Here is an 18197-nt window from a genome sequence, read left to right on the forward strand (position 1 = left end):
CAGTGAGAGGTCCGCGTACCGCAAAAAAAAAAAAAAAAAAAAAAAAAAAAAAAAAAAAAAAAAATATGGATAGGAAACATTAGTAGAAAATACGATTAAATGGTACCAGTGGTTTTCTCCTTATTTTGGGGTTGTGAATGTTTTTTTCCCCCCAAATTTTATGTACTGAATGAGACATATTTATGATGAAACTGAAATATGGGAAAACAAAACAAAAAAACCAACCCTACCCTTGTTTTACAATTTATGCCACACATTTTGTCTGAAAATTCCATCAAATGTGATAGTCTTCAAACTTGGGGGTTGTGTGTCACCTGGAAAGCTTTTAAATTTTTCAGAGACTATGAGGTCTGGCCTGGGGGGCTGATGTATAGCCAAGGTAGAGGACCTATGAGCTTGTAAGCAGATAGGTTAGGGGATCCCGGGAGAAAGAGAACCAGGAATGGCTTTCTTGACATAAGAAGCAGCCATTTGGCCTAAGCCATTTTGGGATCTAAGGCTGGCCACAATGCTCGCCCTTGAACATGTCTCAGTAATTAAAGATGCTAAGGGAAAAAAGGAATATAGGAACAGAGAAAAGGCAGTCAAACAATAGTGAAATGATAAAGCAGAGTCCTAGTTCTTCCTCAAGGGATATACATAATAATGTCTTTGAGTTCTGCAGGAACTAAGGCTCCCCGCAGGTAGAGGAGGGAATGTTGGTGCTGACCTGACCCTCCTGACTTCAATCAACTAAAGCTTGGACTCGGTTGACCTTTGCCCCAATTCTGTGCTGAATTCTCCTCTGCTCAAGCCCCTTCGTGAATATGCATGTACACTTGGATTAAAACTTCCCCAATTTTGTGGTTCACAGAGACACTGCTTTGGGAAAGATCCCCAAGTGTTCTCCTTACTTGCTGCAAGTAATAATAAACCCTTCCTTCTCCTGATCTTTGGCTTGGTTGTGTCTTTTGGCTCGATGCCCAAAAAGAGGCAAACCCAGTTTTCAGGTAACAAGCTAATGGTTTCCAGACTTCCTCACTAATCGGGGGAAGACGAACCTCCTGTGAAGTCCATGACAGCAAGACTCTGGCTGGAATCAGAAGCTGAAGGGAGTGTCGGCAGCCACCGCTACTGTGAATGGTGGAGAACGGGGTGGGTCTCCTGTGTGCGTCCAATTGAACAGATTCCCCATGGGGGCTTCCACGTCCATTATTAGCCTACTGGGTACTGAAAAATGGTCAAACTTAATTCTCAAAGCAACATTCATTTAAATTCATTAAAAAAAAACATACAAATCTCACAGCACTCTTGGAAACAGGAGAGTGTTTGTGAAATAAAATATATATGCAACACTGCAGGTTGGGATTCACCTCTTCAGATGGTTGATATCAATCAACAGGCCAACCGTGACAACTTTTTTTTTTTTTTTCACCCCCACGGTACGCGGGCCTCTCACCGCTGTGGCCTCTCCCGTTGCGGAGCACAGGCTCCAGACGCGCAGGCTCAGCAGCCATGGCTCACGGGCCCAGCCGCTCCGCTGCATGTGGGATCTTCCCGGACCGGGGCACGAACCCGTGTCCCCTGCATCGGCAGGCAGACTCTCAACCACTGTGCCACCAGGGAAGCCCCCGTGACAACTTTTAAGCTAAATATTCAAGGAGGCATCTGTCTTTTTAGCTAGTGGGTATGTGGGTGTGTGTGGCAGTGGTGGTGATGGTGGCCAAGATCTGAAACTATAATATGGGAAGTGACACAAATCCCTCAAGGCTTGGTTTGCAATAAAGATAACATAATGGAGATTTTGATCTAAAAGATCAATAAATTTTCTCTCTTAATTATCATCTCCATAGGAAATGAGAGTATTTCGTTTCAGATTCTAGAGACTCATATAAATGAAAAGTTCCTGAAATTCAGGCATACGGACAAGCAAATTCATTTTCAGTTGAGTGGAGCAGGAGACACAGATGGGGTGTCTCTCCGCCTCTGCTCCCCTTTCCTGAGAGTTGTCCCGCTCAGACCCAGGGGCAGAGTCACACTTGCTCCACAGGATGCTGCCTTCCTGGCTAGAGCTGATGGGATTAGCAGTGGGGCTAACAAGAGTCTCAATCCTGAGAGTTTTGAATTGGGGCTGTGAGACACTATTTAGTCATTCCTGCAGGGCAGTGAACGGAGGACGCGGAAACTAGGGAGTGAGGGCAGGCACGCCGGGTCAGGGGCATGCATGAGCAGTGGTGGCTGCTTCGCTGAGAGATCAGCAGAGCGGATAATTTGAGAGAACTCGAGCGAGGGAAGCTGGCTGCCGGCTTCCGGGGCCAGTCCTCTGTTGGTCCCAGCCAGGCTGGGTGCCCTTGGATTCCATTAGCCACATCAAGAGCCTTCCATAAAGTCCTTTTTGCTTAAACTAGTGTGAAGTGATATCTTTATCTTGTGACCCAGAAAGCCTTGACTAGAAAAAATGGTAACCAAAGCAAAAAGCATAACTTAACCAGTAACTAACATTGAGAAAGAAATGTTAACGGAAGCAGACGTTAAGAATGCATTAGTCATTTTTTCCCCGATGAAAATTTTAGAGCAGTCATTCTTAGCTTTTGCGGGGTGTGGTAGTGGTTAGAATTCTTTAAGAAATTCACAGAAATTATGGACCATGACAATCTTTTTAGGAAAAACCCCACAGTTTGCATATAATCCACAGACCACAAGTTAAGTATTTAGGTAATTAGTGTTTTGATTTCAGCCTTAATAAATGTGCATATATAGGTGTTATTTTCATTATACCTCCCAATTCGAATCTAAGCTTCTTTCTAAAGGATAAAACCCTTGTTTCTCTGTACATTTACTTTAGTTCATTACCTGATGGCTCAATTAGTACTGTTCAATGCAGTTATTATTATCTGTTAAATTACTGGATGTATATTTTATCAAAATATTTTATAATGGGACTTCCCTGGTGGTCTGGTGGTTAAGACTCCACACTTCTAATGCAGGGGGCTAGGGTTCAATCCCTGTTGGGGAACTAAGATCCTACATGTCATGTGGCCCGGCCAAGAAAACCAAATAAACCAAAACAAAAACAAACCACTCTGTAATATTGAAAATACTTTTTTCAATTACTAAAATACTTTTTGCATGCAAGCCATGATCTGTGCCCCAAACATCATTAGTCATCAAAGAAATGCAAATCAAAACCATAAGATACCACTACTTCACACCCACTAGGATGGCTAAAATAAAACAGACAAATATTAACAAGTGTTAGTGAGGATGTGGAAAAACTGGAATCCTCATTTGTTGCTGGTGGGAAGGTAAAATGGTGCAACCACTTTGGAATACAGTTTGGTAGTTCCTCAAAAAGTTAAACATAGAGTTACCATATGACCCAGCAATTCTTCTCCACTTCCGGGTATGTATAAGAGAAATAAAAACTTGTCACACAAAAAAACTTGTGCATAAATATTCATACCAGCATTATTCATAATAACAAAAAAAAAAAACTAGAAGCAACCCAAATGTCCATCAACTGATGAACGGATAAACAAAATGAGGTATACCCATACACTGGAATATTATTCAGCCATCAAAAGGAATGAAGTACTGATACGTGCTATTACTTACATGAACCTCGAAAACATTATGTTAAGTGAAAGAAGCCAGTCACAGAAGACCACATATTACATGATTCCATTTACATAAAATGTCTAGAACAGGCAAATCCACAGAGACTGCAAGTTGATTAGCGGTGGCCAGAGGTGAGGAGGAAGGAGGAAGGACTGCTAATGGGTGTGGGGTTTTCTTTTTGGAGTGATGAAAATGTTAAAAAAAAAATTAGTCATGATGATTGCATTACTCTGTGAATGTATTAAAGACCACAGAATCATACACTTTTAAAAGGATAAATTATGTCTCAAGCTGCTCTAGAAAAATCTAAATTGGTGATCTCAAAGGCAGGTGTCCAACACCCAATTCTCGCTCTTCCACATCAGCCTTGTCCTCTTGCTGTGCCCTGTGGAGCTCAGAGTGGACCACATGCATCTACTTACACAAAGTGGGAACCCCACGTCAGGCTCGGCACCTTGTCTCTCCCTCCCCCCAATATTTGGCCCATCCCTGAATCTTATCAATTTTATCTCGTAAATCTCTCTTTAGTTTTTCCACTTGTCCATACCTTTATTGTTACATCCCAAGCTACCATCATCTCTTGTTAACAAAGCTTCTTTTCTGCCCTGTTTATTCATCCTTACCCCTCTTCAATCTGCCACCCATGCAGCAGCAGGCAGTGCTGGGTTGCTCAACAGATGAAGCAGGCTTGTGCTAACTACACGAGCAAAGCAGGCCACCAAAAAATTGAGGCGGGAAGACTGCCACCATGTCCTGCCTGCTGTCCGCAGTACACAGGGGGGTGTTGCTTCAGGAACTTGCTTCAGACATAAACTAAGAAACTAAGACCCCCATCCAGTAGAGGATGTTGACTACATGCTGACCACAAGCATATAGACCCCAGACTGGTTGGAACCAGAAGACTGATGGTTAAGATTTCCAAAACATCACCCTGTTACCTCACCATCAACCAACCAGGAGAATGTCCGTGAGCTGATGACCTGTGACCCTGTGACCCTCGCTCCTAATGCTGCCTTAAACAAACCCTTGCTCCAAAGCATCAGGGAGTTCAGGTCTTTTGAGCATATGTTGCCCATTCTCCTTGCTTTGTGCCCTGCAAATAAATGCTGTACCTTGCTTCACCACACACACACACACACAAAAAAAAATTGAGGCAAAATTTCTTGAAAAATTTTGTATTTTCTGCAAGTAATAGAAACCCCAGCTAAGACAATGAGAAAATGTCTCCCCTAACAAGTTCAGGGTTAGGTAGGCTCTAAGGTTAGGCTCAGCCATGTCTTGGAGCACCTATATTTTTCCTATCTTTCCATTCTGCCTCCCCTCATGGTGGTAAGGTGGCCGCCAGCAGCAAAGAGGCAGCCTATTCCCCTATACACATCCTGTGGCAGAAGGAAAATCTCCTCCCCAACTCTAAGTTCTTCCCTGAGCTTGAATTAAGCAAATTTAAGTTACATGTGCAATTGTGGACCAGGGAAAGGGCAAACACTCATTGGCACGGACTGACTGAGGTTTACTTGTGGATTGGGTAGACAACTGAACAAAATTTGAGGATCTGCTCAGAAGGATGAAGCGGGGATGGGTGCTTGCCCCTGATCTAATACGGCTCTTCTTTTACGCAAAGCTTGAAATATAGGGAAGGGGCCCTTGTATACTGCAGAAAGAGGAAGGTGATTTAAGCAAAATGTCATTTACAGCATGACCTTTCCCCCTTCTTATTTCAATATTCAAAACTCAAATGCACTTGATTTTCTGTCATCCAGCACAAACACACTTTAATAATTTATCTATAATTCAGTAAAGAGCTTTCTAATTTTTCTTACTGCATTATGATAAAGTTAAAATATAAAGGCTGACAGCATATGGGATCAGGTGTGGGTCATTCTTTCCCCAATTAAAAAATATATTGAGCATGACAGCAGAGGTTCACTAACTACAGGAGTAAATATAAAGTTGCAGCCTTCGTTTTTGGGCTGTAAGCATTTAAGCAATATATATCACACATCTACAATTATGCCAGCCTTAAGTAAAACAGAAGCATATTTTAGGCACAGTTACAGGATAAGCTGAAAGATCTGAAACCATCCTTTCAGATGGCAGGCTTAGGCACATGATAGGTAATTAAGTTATAAAAATCCACTATATTAAAATCAAGCACATCTAGGGGACTTTTCTGGCAGTCCAGTGGTTAAGACTCTGAGCTGCCAATGCAGGGGGTGTGGGTTCAATCCCTGGTTGAGGAACTAAGATCCCACATGCTGCGCAGCGTGGCCAAAAGATTAAAAAACAAAACAAAACAAAAAAAATCAAGCACATCTAACCCAGAAATAAGGGCTTCTGTGTAATTTTTATAAAAATGAGGTTCTTCATTTCAAAATGTACTTAAGTCACTAGTAAGCACTGAGGTCCAGGTAATTCATTTCTCTGTACCTGTGTACGGTTGGCAGCTCCTGGTTATATTATACTGTGGCAGCTCTCTTCCCCTATGTCGTCAGGATCTGTCATTGGTCAGTTAAAGAGAAAAGCCAGTTAAAATGGGGAATCATAAAATTATAATAAAAATCCTTATAACTTTATTTTTATTTATTTATTTATTTATTTTTGCGGTATGCGGGCCTCTCACTGTTGTGGCCTCTCCCGTTGCGGAGCACAGGCTCCGGACACGCAGGCTCAGCGGCCATGGCTCACGGGCCCAGCCGCTCCGCGGCACGTGGGATCCTCCCGGACCGGGGCACGAACCCGTGTCCCCTGCATCAGCAGGCGGACTCTCAACCACTGTGCCACCAGGGAAGCCCTATAACTATTTTTAATTTAAAACATATACAAGTCCATTCATCCATCATTCCATTGATATCAGGCTGAGGCCTTTTCTTTGAGTGGAGTCTGCTGACTGGGGCTGCACATAAGGTGACCATCAGCACAGCAAGTAGCCTTGACAATTTTAGTTTCAGTGGAGAGAGGACTCAAAACACTTGTGGAGCAAACCGACGGCAGAATTCTTCTAGATTTTGACAATCCTTTCCTCCCACCCAAACTTTCACATTTGTTTTGTCCACACGTTTTTTCCTGATATCAGGTCTTTCTAATTCCACCGCATCTTTTTTTCCTGATATAAGGTCTTTCTCAAGCATTCAACTTATTTTCAGAGAGATTACGACTCTCTTCACACTATTTGTTTGATTTTGGTAATGCTGAATTAAATTAGGTAATTACTGAGTACAACTTGCATAAACAAGTTTGGGAACAAGTGACTGACTTTGAAAAGCATACAACTCAGGGAGAAATGTGACTAGCCCATCAGGGACTGGCCTACGTACTAGCTGTAAAAAGTGGGTGGGCCTTGAGCACCAGTCCTATTTTTCACAGAGACTGGTTCAAAGGTCTGAATCACAGGAAAGTGGAGTTGGTTTAAGAAACAGAACATCTAAATTCAGAGACTTAGCCCTCAAACTCACATGAAGTTAGTGCGGAAACTCTTTTGTGAGGTATGCTAACAAAGATTTGAGAAACCTTTCTTTGCTAGGTCCCTGGTGGGACCAGCAATGCTTCTCTGAGGGAGATGCCGTGCCCGAGCCCCCATTTGGATGTGTGTAGAGTCACTGGTTCTACTCCTGGTAAATTCTCTAAAATGTTAAAATGTATCTATCTCCCTTTGAAGGGGGCCCGCGAGGAACTGTTTCTAGTTTATGTTTAATAAAATATGTTTAAAGTAGCCTTAATATAGGTTGGATTACTAAGTATAATAAAATTCTCTAGGAGAACCCATTTGCTAGCCAAAAGGGGAAAAAATGATCCTGTTTCCCTCCTGTGGTAAAACAGCAGGCCTACGGTGGAATTATAAAATCCTAAGATTAAATTATCTTCATTTACCTTCATTAGTGGTTGGATTGCACACTAAGAAGTAGACACTAAAATGATTAAAAAGTGGTGGAGCTTTAGGGTGGGCCATGGAATTAGAAGTATTTCCTCTCTACCCTCTTAATGTCTAAAATGAAATTATATTACTTTTATAAGTAAAAACAACAATAAAAATACCACCACAATTTACCACCACACTTAATTAGTAATAATAAGCAGAAGTAGTTCAAAGTTTTGGACAGAATGACCTGTAGCCTTATCATGAGAATCCCTCTTTGGGTAATTCTTACTGTATTCAGTGGGAAGACCAAACAATTCTTTTAAAATTTTCCTACTGTTTTGTCTCATGCGGTTTGAAAACTTTTAAGAGAAACAAAAACTAAGCAAGACGAATCCACAGCTGTTTTCCTAACTAGCATTTAGGAAACTCACCAAGCTATGGAATCTCTATCTTAAAAGGTTTAACCAGTCTTCCAAATGGCAGCATTGAATGGGGTTAAGGTTATGAACTCTGGAGCTGAAATGCCACTTACCAGCTGAGTGACCTTGGATGATTACTAAACCTCTCTGTGCCTCAATTTCCACATCTGCAAAATAATGGTAATAAGATTACCTACCTGATTAAGAGTATTAAGTAAGTTAATGTGTATTTAATAAGTTATGTGTAAACTGCTTTAAAAGGTGCCTGGCATGTAATAGGTTCTATACAAGTTTAACACATACATACAAATTTTTAAAATGTCAGTGAGTTTACTAAGTACATACTTTAGCATTTCTGTATGATTTTCAACATTCTCTCATTCAACATCCTTATCCTTCAAGATTTTTTTTTTTTTTTTTTTTTTTTGCGGTACGCAGGCCTCTCAGTTGTGGCCTCTCCCGTTGCGGGGCACAGGCTCCGGACGCGCAGGCTCAGCAGCCATGGCTCACGGGCCCAGCTGCTCCGCGGCATGTGGGATCTTCCCGGACCGGGGCACGAACCCGTGTCCCCTGCATCGGCAGGCGGACTCTCAACCACTGCGCCACCAGGGAAGCCCCCCTTCAAGATTTTTATTAATAATTTCTATTAAGCCTAGACAAGTTAAACTGATGCTTAATGAAATGTATGCTAAATTTAGGACAAGTAATCTAAATGTCTAAGAAGACAGGGTTTATAGGTTATGAGATGAAGATCTTGAATAATGTCATGTGTGTGCCCATCAATAAACAGCAGTCCTTCCTAAAGCTTCCCCACAGCATGGGGGCCCCTAAAAGATGCTGACGGTGCACTAGGGAGGAACCCAGGTGGGAATGATGCGTGTGTATGCTGGCAGCTTTAGAACATGAACAGAAGTTCTTGGATGCTCCTCCCTTCAAAAGGTAGAGCCTAATCACCCCCCCTTGAGTGTGAGATGGACTTAGTGACCTGCTTCTAGCAGATAAAATGCAATGGAAGTGGTGGTATGCAACGTTAGAGACTAGGTCTTTCCTCGCTTGGATCTGGAGGAAGCTGAAGGAAGCTGAGGGAAGCCAGCTGCCCCATCACGAGGACACTCAGCAGCCATGTGGAGAGGCTCACGTGTGCAGAGCTGAGGCCTCCTGCCGACAGCCATGTGAGGCAGCCACCTTGGAAGTGGACCTTCCAGACCCAGTTGAGCCTTCAGACGACTGCAGTCTGGCTTGAGTGAAACCTGAGGGGCACTGAGCCAGGACCACCAGCTGAGCCGCTCCTAGATTTGACCTGAAGAAACCACGCAAGAAGATAATACACGTCTGTTGTTCTAAGCTGCGATATTTTAGGGTAATTTTCTACACTGCATAGATAAACCACTAGTGTGTGTTAATGGATGAAGAAGACAGCAGGGTAAAAAGTACCCTTTCTAGACCTGACACTTCACTTGGTGAAAACCTACCATCTTGACCCAAGAACTATCACCAAACTGCGATAATAAAATGGTTTCTTTCTTCTCCCTGCTTAGTTGCTACTTTTTATGTCACCAGCATGTCAGGGTTTGTCCTACCACTTAGCACAATTGTCTAGAATATCTGTGCTGAAGTTTGAGTATTGAATGCGGTCTCAGTGAGACAGAGACTGTCACCAGAAGGCTGGGGGCCTGACTATGGAGAAGCCCCACAGAGTAAAGACTGCAATAAACTGTCTGGGCTTTGATTCTCTGTCCTGAAGGGTCATAAACTATTTTATTAGAATATTCAAAACTCACAGACTAAACTGACGGACATGGAGGCAGAACTACACAAACTAAATTCACACGATACTGATATATAAATCAGAAAGCTTCTCTAAATTTATTATGTGCAGAATGGAATTCTGATGGTCTCATACAGAGCTCCCCCTTTTCCTGAATGATAGCTTCGAGTCCGTATTGGCAATCAGAAGGTGGCTCAGTTAAGCTTGCAGTTAGAGGACAAAGTGGCAAGTCTTGAGGTATGTTCTTCCCAAGCCACAGCAAGTCTTCATAAACTTACACTATGGGAAGTAGAGAACATCTCTGGTCACTGAATGGCTCACATCTCTTGGATTCAGCACCTCCCCTCCATGGGTTAACACTGTATTCACACTGTCACTTTTTGTTTCTCTAAACTCTTGGTAAATTGACATTTTCTTTCCTCAAATGAGTTAATAGTGATTAAAAGCCACAGTGTACCTGGGAAACGTTGAGGCTCTTCTCACATGATGATTAAACTAGTTTGACTCTCTGGGGATATCTTATTACCAAGTCCTCAGGAGGGATCTCACTGCTGTCTTCACATACTACCTGTATAGTTTGGAGCACAGGGCATTTATTAGCATATCAGAGCCTGTCCAGAGATAATATTTCAGAACTGGTACAGCATTTCAAGGGCAGTTTTGTAATTTCTGATCTTTTATCTAGAAATTTTCATGATCAACAAAATCCTAAGTTGATCACCAGGGGTTGAAAAATGAATAAAGAGCAGTTATCAAAAACAGGACATTTATGTGATGTTCTCCTTTTTCAAACCACTATATGTAGTATAGTAGTACAGTTTTCTAATTTGAGTCATGAATATTCTTACCAAAATCAAGTCATTCACAACTGGAACAAAGGCTAATTTGTACCAGTCAGTTTCAGAAATTCAAAAATAGTTTTTTACTATCCACAATTAAAAATTAATCTTGTAATAATTTATAATGGAAAAGAATCTGAAAAAGAATACATATATACGTATAACTGAATCACTTTGCTGTATACCTGAAACTAACATAACATAGTAAATCAACTATACTTCAATGAAAAAAAAGTTTCAAGATAAAATATTTTAGCATTTAATGTCAGTATTAATCAACATCTACTGATTCAAAAGTTAAAAAGTATGTCCCATTAAATGTATGCACTTGAATTATTAAAAAAACTTGGAATTACAATAAAATCCTCAATATTTTGCCCATTATGTAATTAGGTAAATAGAATTATGACAAGGTTGATAATTAGTGATTAGTAATATGCCAAAATAATTTCATACATTTATAAATATATCAAAATCTCTTCTAGTTTCATTGTTCTCAGAAACCTAAGAATAACACTCAATGGTCATTTTACCTGTCACTTTCATCAGACACCATTCTTTCTGATTTTGTATTCTACTGAATACATCTTTCCCTGATTACTTTTGTTTTATTGAAAAAGAAAAAATCTTTTTCTTGGAAACAAAATGAAGTCTAAATTAATTCAATAGCTGCTGAAATTTCACCTGAAATTTTAAACAGCTACAAATCCACAATAGCTTTAATATATAGCTAGTACACAATAAAAATTAAAAGAGCTATTTTGGGAAAGTTGATGCAAGTAGAAAAATTGATTAAAGTATATTCACTGAAAAGTCCTGTCATCAACATTTTTATTCAGTTTAGTAAATGCTAGAATATCAATACATAACAATATGTTCTTTCTTATCATGGGTAGTCTTTTATATAACTAAAATTCATGGCCAACATTTTATATAACAAAACAACACAAAATAAGAAATCTGTAAATTATCAGAAATGGGACAAGGACATCAGAAAATAATACATTATATATATATATATATTATAGAGGACAGTTACAATGAAAACACATTTCTTTCCTCTCTAACTCAATTTTACAAGATAAAGTCAACACATATCATTCTGTGACTGCTAAGAGTGCATAAACACCGTGACTCTTTCAAAAGACAGTGGTCAAAGACAAATGTTATCTTGATGTCATACAGTGTTCTTAGTTCTTAACTGGAGTTGAGCTTCCTTTCATAGTCTTCTTTAGGTGATGGTAGTTTGGCAAGATTTTCATCAGGAAATCCAGCTGTAGTGTCTGGGGCTAAAAAGATAAGAGAATTAAGAACTGACCAGCAGAAAGCAAAGAGTATCAGGTAGAAATGATTATCACTATGTCATCGGATTACAGGTGATTTTCACTGACTTTTTTTTTTTTTTTTGGCCCTGCCGTGCAGCAGGGATCCAGGGATCGAACCTGTGCCCCTGCAGTGGATCCCATTCACTGACTTATTTTTGCTTCTGTTTTTTCAATTTACAATGAACATACATTAAGTTTGATAATAAGAAAAAGCCAAAAAATTTTACATATAAAAAAATATGTTGGGCTTCCCTGGTGGTGCAGTGGTTGGGAGTCCGCCTGCCTATGCAGGGGACGCGGGTTCGTGCCCCGGTCCGGGAGGGTCCCGCGTGCCGCAGGGCGGCTGGGCCCGTGGGCCATGGCCGCTGGGCCTGCGTGTCCGGAGCCTGTGCTCCGCGACGGGAGGGGCCGCGGCGGTGAGAGGCCAGCGTACCGCCAAAAAAAAAAAAAAAAAAAAAATATGTTAATCAGTTTTCAACCTTGCTTTTGTAGATTTCACCTTGGCCTCTAAGAATTGAAAAAGTTCCAATTATAGTAGACAACACAAGTAAAATACCCCGAGCACACTGCTTTCTACATGACCTACAGAGCACACAGCTGTGATACTCACCTGATCTTCACTCTTCATATACCAGCTTTGCTCAAACTTCCCTCACTGTAAATCTCACTTGGAGTACTTGTGAGAATTACGGACTTTTAGGCAATTGCCCTAAGAACTTTGTTTCCAAAAGTCTGGGTGAATCCTTTGTAATAAGGACCTCTACATGAGCCTTATGATCAGCAAGATAATGGAAAACAGTGCTGCATACATACCATTATGTATTAAACTTCAGATATTCTTGCTCACTTAATTCTAATCTCCCTTAACCCAACTCCAGCTTCATTTCTCCCTCTTCAATTGTTTTGCTGTTATGCAGAAAGATAGTGAAAAAATACTGGATTTCTTATTTCCTTTTGGTAATACTTGCTTATAATAATAGTAATAATAATAAAAGCCAAACATTACAGAATTACAATAACCCAGAAAGAACTGGAATTTTAATTTCTGATAAAATATGGCTAAGAACCAAAAGTGCTAAACGTCTTGAAAAATACTTTCTTTGGGGAAAGGGAAGGAGGGTGGGTAATATACTGAGTGTGCCAAACAATGAGGCTCCAAACTTCAATCAGAATGCCTTCTGTCCAAAGGAAGTCCCAAATGCCCTATCTTTTTTTTTTTTTTTTTTATTGCGGAGCACAGGCTCCAGATGCGCAGGTTCAGCGGCCATGGCTCACGGGCCTAGCTGCTCCGCGGCATGTGGGATCTTCCCGGACCGGGGCACGAACCCGTGTCCCCTGCATCGGCAGGCGGACTCTCAACCACTGCGCCACCAGGGAAGCCCCCCTATCTTACTTATCTCCTACTCTAATGTGAAACTCCAAATACATACTTCCCATTATTCTTGGTTATTAGGAGGGGACAATTTCTCATAAGACAGGAAAATACCTAAATATACCTGCATATTCACAAACTGTGTTTATTTTCAAGGCATCTCTATGTTAGTAAACTAATAGATGAACCCAAGTTGGCTATTCAGTATAAATTTGGTAGGTTCATTCCTTACCCTCGAAGGTTGGTATTTTTAGGAGCAAATCCATATAGTTTGTAAGGCTTGGTGATTCACCTCCAGTGAAAATACATAAGACTAGGAATAACATCCCTGGATTTTCTTTTCCCATAATCAATGTGTCATTGTCATCTTTGGACATATTTCTGATATTAAGGACTCAATAATTACAAAGAAATTATAGTTTTAGGAATGTTTCTCTCATGTTTTATTTAAATTATTTGCTTTTTAAACAGCTGACTTGCTGCCCCATTAAAACAATTATGTGGTATTTTGGGAAAATTAGCAGCCCTAGAAAAGACTCTTTTTAAAAGAGAGGTTCTAGTACCTGTGGTCGCTCAGTCTGCACCCGACGAAGGCAGTCTGCGCCATAAATCACTGTGTTCTCAGGGATGACTTCAAACGTGTTCAGGTTGCAACAGGCCCCGATGATGCAACCACTTGTCAATATTACGTTTCTGCCTACATACGCTGCAGGAAAGACACAGAGAGAACTACCATGTAAGACATTCAATGACTAGAACACTATTTTTTTTCCTAAGATGATGCAAGTCTAAAAATACAAACTGCCCTTAAAAAAATACTAAGAAATCGCTTTAGTCCAGAGTTTGTACAGCGCAGAGGCAGGCACCAGACTAGTATCAAGTGCATTCAAAACAGAGCTCTGCTGCTATCTGTGCAATCTTGGGCAAGTCACTGTAAATTCTCTGAGCAAGTTCATCTATAAAATGGAGACCATCCACTTCACAGTTTGCTGTAAGGAATAAATGAGATAGTAAATGTAAAGTGTCAAGCACAGGTTTGACACATAGCAAGTATACAATAAATAGAAAATGACAGTGGGATTCATCATCATAATTGGTAATCCAAATTAAATAAAAACCATTAAGCAGATTAACAAAAAGCCTAATTTTTTTTTTTTTTTTTAAAAAGAAAACATTTTCTTTCATGCCAATCAAGACCAAGAAAGGAAAGGCACTAGTCTAATCTGATCACTCCGGTTCTTTCTGGACAAGCTCTTGGGGCTGCTTCCCAGCAGTGATGGTGACTTACATGGTCCCCGCCTAGCCCCACCTATGATAAACTAGCTTACATTTGTTTCTGATGGGCTAGGGGAAAGCAGTCCTGAAATTCAAGAAAGCAAACTGCTAGAGAAACTAATTTTTTTTCTTTAATTCTACAATAACGTTAATCAACTAAATTACCACTGACTCTAGTTTTTTTTTTTTTTAAAGGAAGAAAGGAAGTTGTTTTTTGGTTTTTAAAAATCATTTATTTATTTATTTATTTTTGGCTGCGTTGGGTTTTCATTGCTGCGTGCGGGCTTTCTCTAGTTGTGGCGAGCAGGGGCTACTCTTTGCTGTGGTGCATGGGCTTCTCATTGCGGTGGCTTCTCTTGTGGAGCATAGGCTCTAGGTACGCATGCTTTAGTAGTTGTGGCATGTGGGCTCAGTAGTTGTGGCGCATGGTCTTAGTTGCTCAGCGGCATGTGGGATCTTCCCGGACCAGGGCTCGAAACTGTGTCCCCTGCGCTGGCAGGCGGATTCTTAACCATTGAGCCACCAGGGAAGTCAGACACTAGTATTTAGAAGAAATCGTTTTCAAATCTTTCACCTGAAGTTTATGGTTTAACTCAATCCTGATTTAAATGTACATAGCTAGAATTTTAATGTATGAAACACATTACTAGATTAGTTTCCTTAAAGGCAAAGAATTCGTCTCACAGCTGTGTTAGCCAACTTCCAAGCACGCCTTCCTTCCAAGCACACCACTTTGCCATGGTCTGTACTTAGGTTGTTTTCTGGAACACCATAAAGAGAAAGGAGGTAATCAGTTTTCACAATAAAGTTCCAAACATAACTTACCTTTTGATTCAATAACATTATTATCTCCTATTTTCATGGTTTGGGAATCTATAAGCCAGAGTTAAGTAGACATTGTGAATATGTTCATCTTTCTTCCCTACTAATTCACTCTGTCCTTATCCTGCACTGGGGCAGAGACAGAGGCATGGGAGGGGCCGCGCAGGCTGGTCTGGCCAGAACTCCTTGCCCAGGGCAGTCTTCAAGTAAAGTTTTAATCTTTATATAGAAATATCTCAAGTATAAATAAATGTCTTCTATATTTTTAAAGAAATAAGCATCTTATACCCCGATTTTATGAGTAACATATTTTCACAATTGTTTTAAGAAAATGAAAACTAACACCCAATCACTTAAGGGTAGCACTGTTAATGGCTTGATATATCTTTATGTAATTATGCATAATTCCCTTTATATAACTGGAAATCAAACTGTACAAAATCAAACCGTATAAACGTCTGTAGCTCGCTTTATTCGGTTCACTTCCATTTGCAAGCCTTATCCCATACCATCAAAAATCTTTAAAAACATAATTGTAAATGACTGCTTAATGGTTCTAGTGGTCCATTTTATGCTTGCAGCTTTATTTAAATATTTTGCTATTGTTAAACCTTTAGATTTTCTCCTTCAAGTAGTTTCTATTATAAAATAAGGTTTAGCTGACATCTTGAAAAGATTTTACTATCTTTTTAGAGTATGAAATCTGCAAAGGCACTGGTGACACTTGGGGGGAAAAATGCAAAGAATGAAATATTTTCATCTCCATCCACCACTTCCTTGTATCAGACAACATTCTGTCAACCGAAAACTATATAGGAATCAAATGGACAGAGTGTGGTTCTTAAACCAGGACTGAAGCCAAGATTACTCTGTTTCATGTCTACTGCCACTCAGTCACTGTTACCTGCCAACAAGATGTAGCAACAGGAGCAAGATGGTTCCTAAAGGTGAGTGTGAGTTTGTGTGTGCATGTATGCACACCTGAAAACAGCATACTTCTTTTACTCGGATTATTCAATGGAACAGAGGGAATAATTTTTTTTTGATATACTGTAAATAAGTCTTTTCAAAGAGCTGGATGGCCTAGTCCTAAAAACATAGTTTATATATGTTTATATATACACATAATATAAATTACATAATATATAACATATATTATATACAATTATATTATACGTTAAAAAATAATTATATATATATAATGTAAGTATTTGATAGATAAATTACAACAATTTCTACAGAGGAGATTTAGGTACGAAAAGACAGCTGGAAATGATTTATCTTAAATTATGGCAAAGGATACAACAGCCAACTTCAAACACATTATTGGTGCCAATAATCATAGGTTTGGGCTCTGGATCTTCAGCATCAGGAGTGATATTTTCAGGGTGACTATAAAAAGAAGAGACAAATTATCAACAAGTCAACAATGCAGTAAGCAATTCTGCTGTTTTAGAATTTGGGTTCATTCTCTCAATTTTACCTCCATCAAGCTTAATATATGTAACGATGTAAGTAATTTCTTAATCCAAGTGAATTACTTATCCTCTATGCTGCAGAAGACTTTATTCTGAGTTGAAAAAGAATTACTGAAATGTAAAGAAGTCATAGGTGTGTACAGAAGGTCAGCCTTTCTTTGTTTATTTTTTAATCTCAAAGCCCAGTGTGCCTTTCCCAGGACAAGGTAGAAAAGATGCCGGCTAGCACTTTAGGCTTGTTGAAATGGAATCAAAATCATGCCTAACTTGAAAAATTTCCTTTCTTAATAATCATTCAAGATTGTGAAATGTAAACAGATATTCACATAAAATAATCATTTTATGCTGTTAGGTGGATAGCTGAAACATTTAGAACATAAGATGTTTGTGGTCTAAGAGGAAAAAGTCATTTAAAAAACAGTGCTTTATCTCTGACAGCTGAGTTATTGCAGAATATAACTGTTGTTAATTGACTTACACTAAAGGTGCCAAAATATATTTTAAAAAGAAACTGCTTAATATAGTAAGAAACTCCCAAATCCTAAGTAAGCATTAAGAGGAATCAATCTCTTTATCACAGTTAAGTATTTTCCCAAGGTCTTTATTAAAAATTCCATACACTGTTGCTATAAATTAGGTATAAGCTTGAATTTCCTGCCAAAATTTTACCTAGAAAGCTTTACAAATGCTTATAAAAATTTCATAGGTATTATAGTCTAGTTCACTAAGATCATGTACATGTTCTAATATTTTATAAAGTTTAACAATTGCCTCTAGGACCCCCAAGTTTTAAAATATAATTCTGAGTGTTATCCCTCAAAGCATATGAAAATATATATCAGATTTAAGTTCACATGTCTGGGTATGAGAAATAACATTGCAGCCAGAACCAAGACATCCACCTAAAAGACTATTTGAGGCAGTGAGCACAGCACTGGGCCACTGGGGGTGTCCTCAGAAATGTTTGCTTAAGGAACAGAAGAGGCTGTCATACGTAAGGGTAAGATTATCAGACCGAGACTCGGAGATTCTAGTCATCCACCTACGAGCTATCTCACCTTGGACAAGTCTCTTTACCCCTCTGGTCTTTGGTTTCTTCATTTACTAATTACTTGTGTTGAAAAAGATGCTTAAGATGAATGAATAAAGAAGATGTGGCAAATATATACAATGGAATATTACTCAGCCATAAAAAGAAACAAAATTGAGTTATTTGTAGTGAGGTGGATGGACATAGTCTGTCATACAGAGTGAAGTAAGTCAGAAAGAGAAAAACAAATACTGTGTGCTAACACATATATATGGAATCTAAAAAAAAAAAAAAAAAGGTTCTGAAGAACCTAGGGGCAAGACAGGAATAAAGACGCAAAGACGCAGACATACAGAATGGACTTGAGGACACGGGGGGGGGGAAGGGGAAGCTGGGATGAAGTGAGAGAGTGGCAT

The 18197-nt window shown here is 39.6% G+C and overlaps 1 protein-coding gene and 1 long non-coding RNA gene across 3 annotated transcripts in view; both read right to left on the bottom strand.

The window, feature by feature from the left end:
- The window catches only part of LOC114484619 (uncharacterized), a 19773-nt gene extending 9405 nt beyond the window's left edge, over positions 1 to 10368 (bottom strand). The window contains exons 1-4 of the long non-coding RNA XR_003677727.2: positions 10098 to 10368; positions 7986 to 8039; positions 6025 to 6092; positions 1041 to 1209 (exon numbers count right to left, since the gene is read on the bottom strand). This is a non-coding gene — a long non-coding RNA (uncharacterized lncRNA). The remainder of the gene's footprint in view (positions 1 to 1040; positions 1210 to 6024; positions 6093 to 7985; positions 8040 to 10097) is intronic.
- An 820-nt stretch (positions 10369 to 11188) lies between these two features.
- DCTN6 (dynactin subunit 6) overlaps positions 11189 to 18197 on the bottom strand; it is a 23621-nt gene continuing 16612 nt past the window's right edge. For both annotated transcript variants that reach the window (XM_007117736.3, XM_028481635.2), the window contains exons 4-7: positions 16577 to 16665; positions 15277 to 15324; positions 13740 to 13882; positions 11189 to 11768 (exon numbers count right to left, since the gene is read on the bottom strand). In XM_007117736.3, coding sequence (XP_007117798.1) covers positions 11670 to 11768; positions 13740 to 13882; positions 15277 to 15324; positions 16577 to 16665 — 379 coding nt within the window. In that variant the 3' untranslated portion in view covers positions 11189 to 11669. The remainder of the gene's footprint in view (positions 11769 to 13739; positions 13883 to 15276; positions 15325 to 16576; positions 16666 to 18197) is intronic.

The sequence above is a fragment of the Physeter macrocephalus genome, chromosome 20 (genome assembly GCF_002837175.3).
Source record: "Physeter macrocephalus isolate SW-GA chromosome 20, ASM283717v5, whole genome shotgun sequence".
Lineage (NCBI taxonomy): Eukaryota > Metazoa > Chordata > Mammalia > Artiodactyla > Physeteridae > Physeter > Physeter macrocephalus.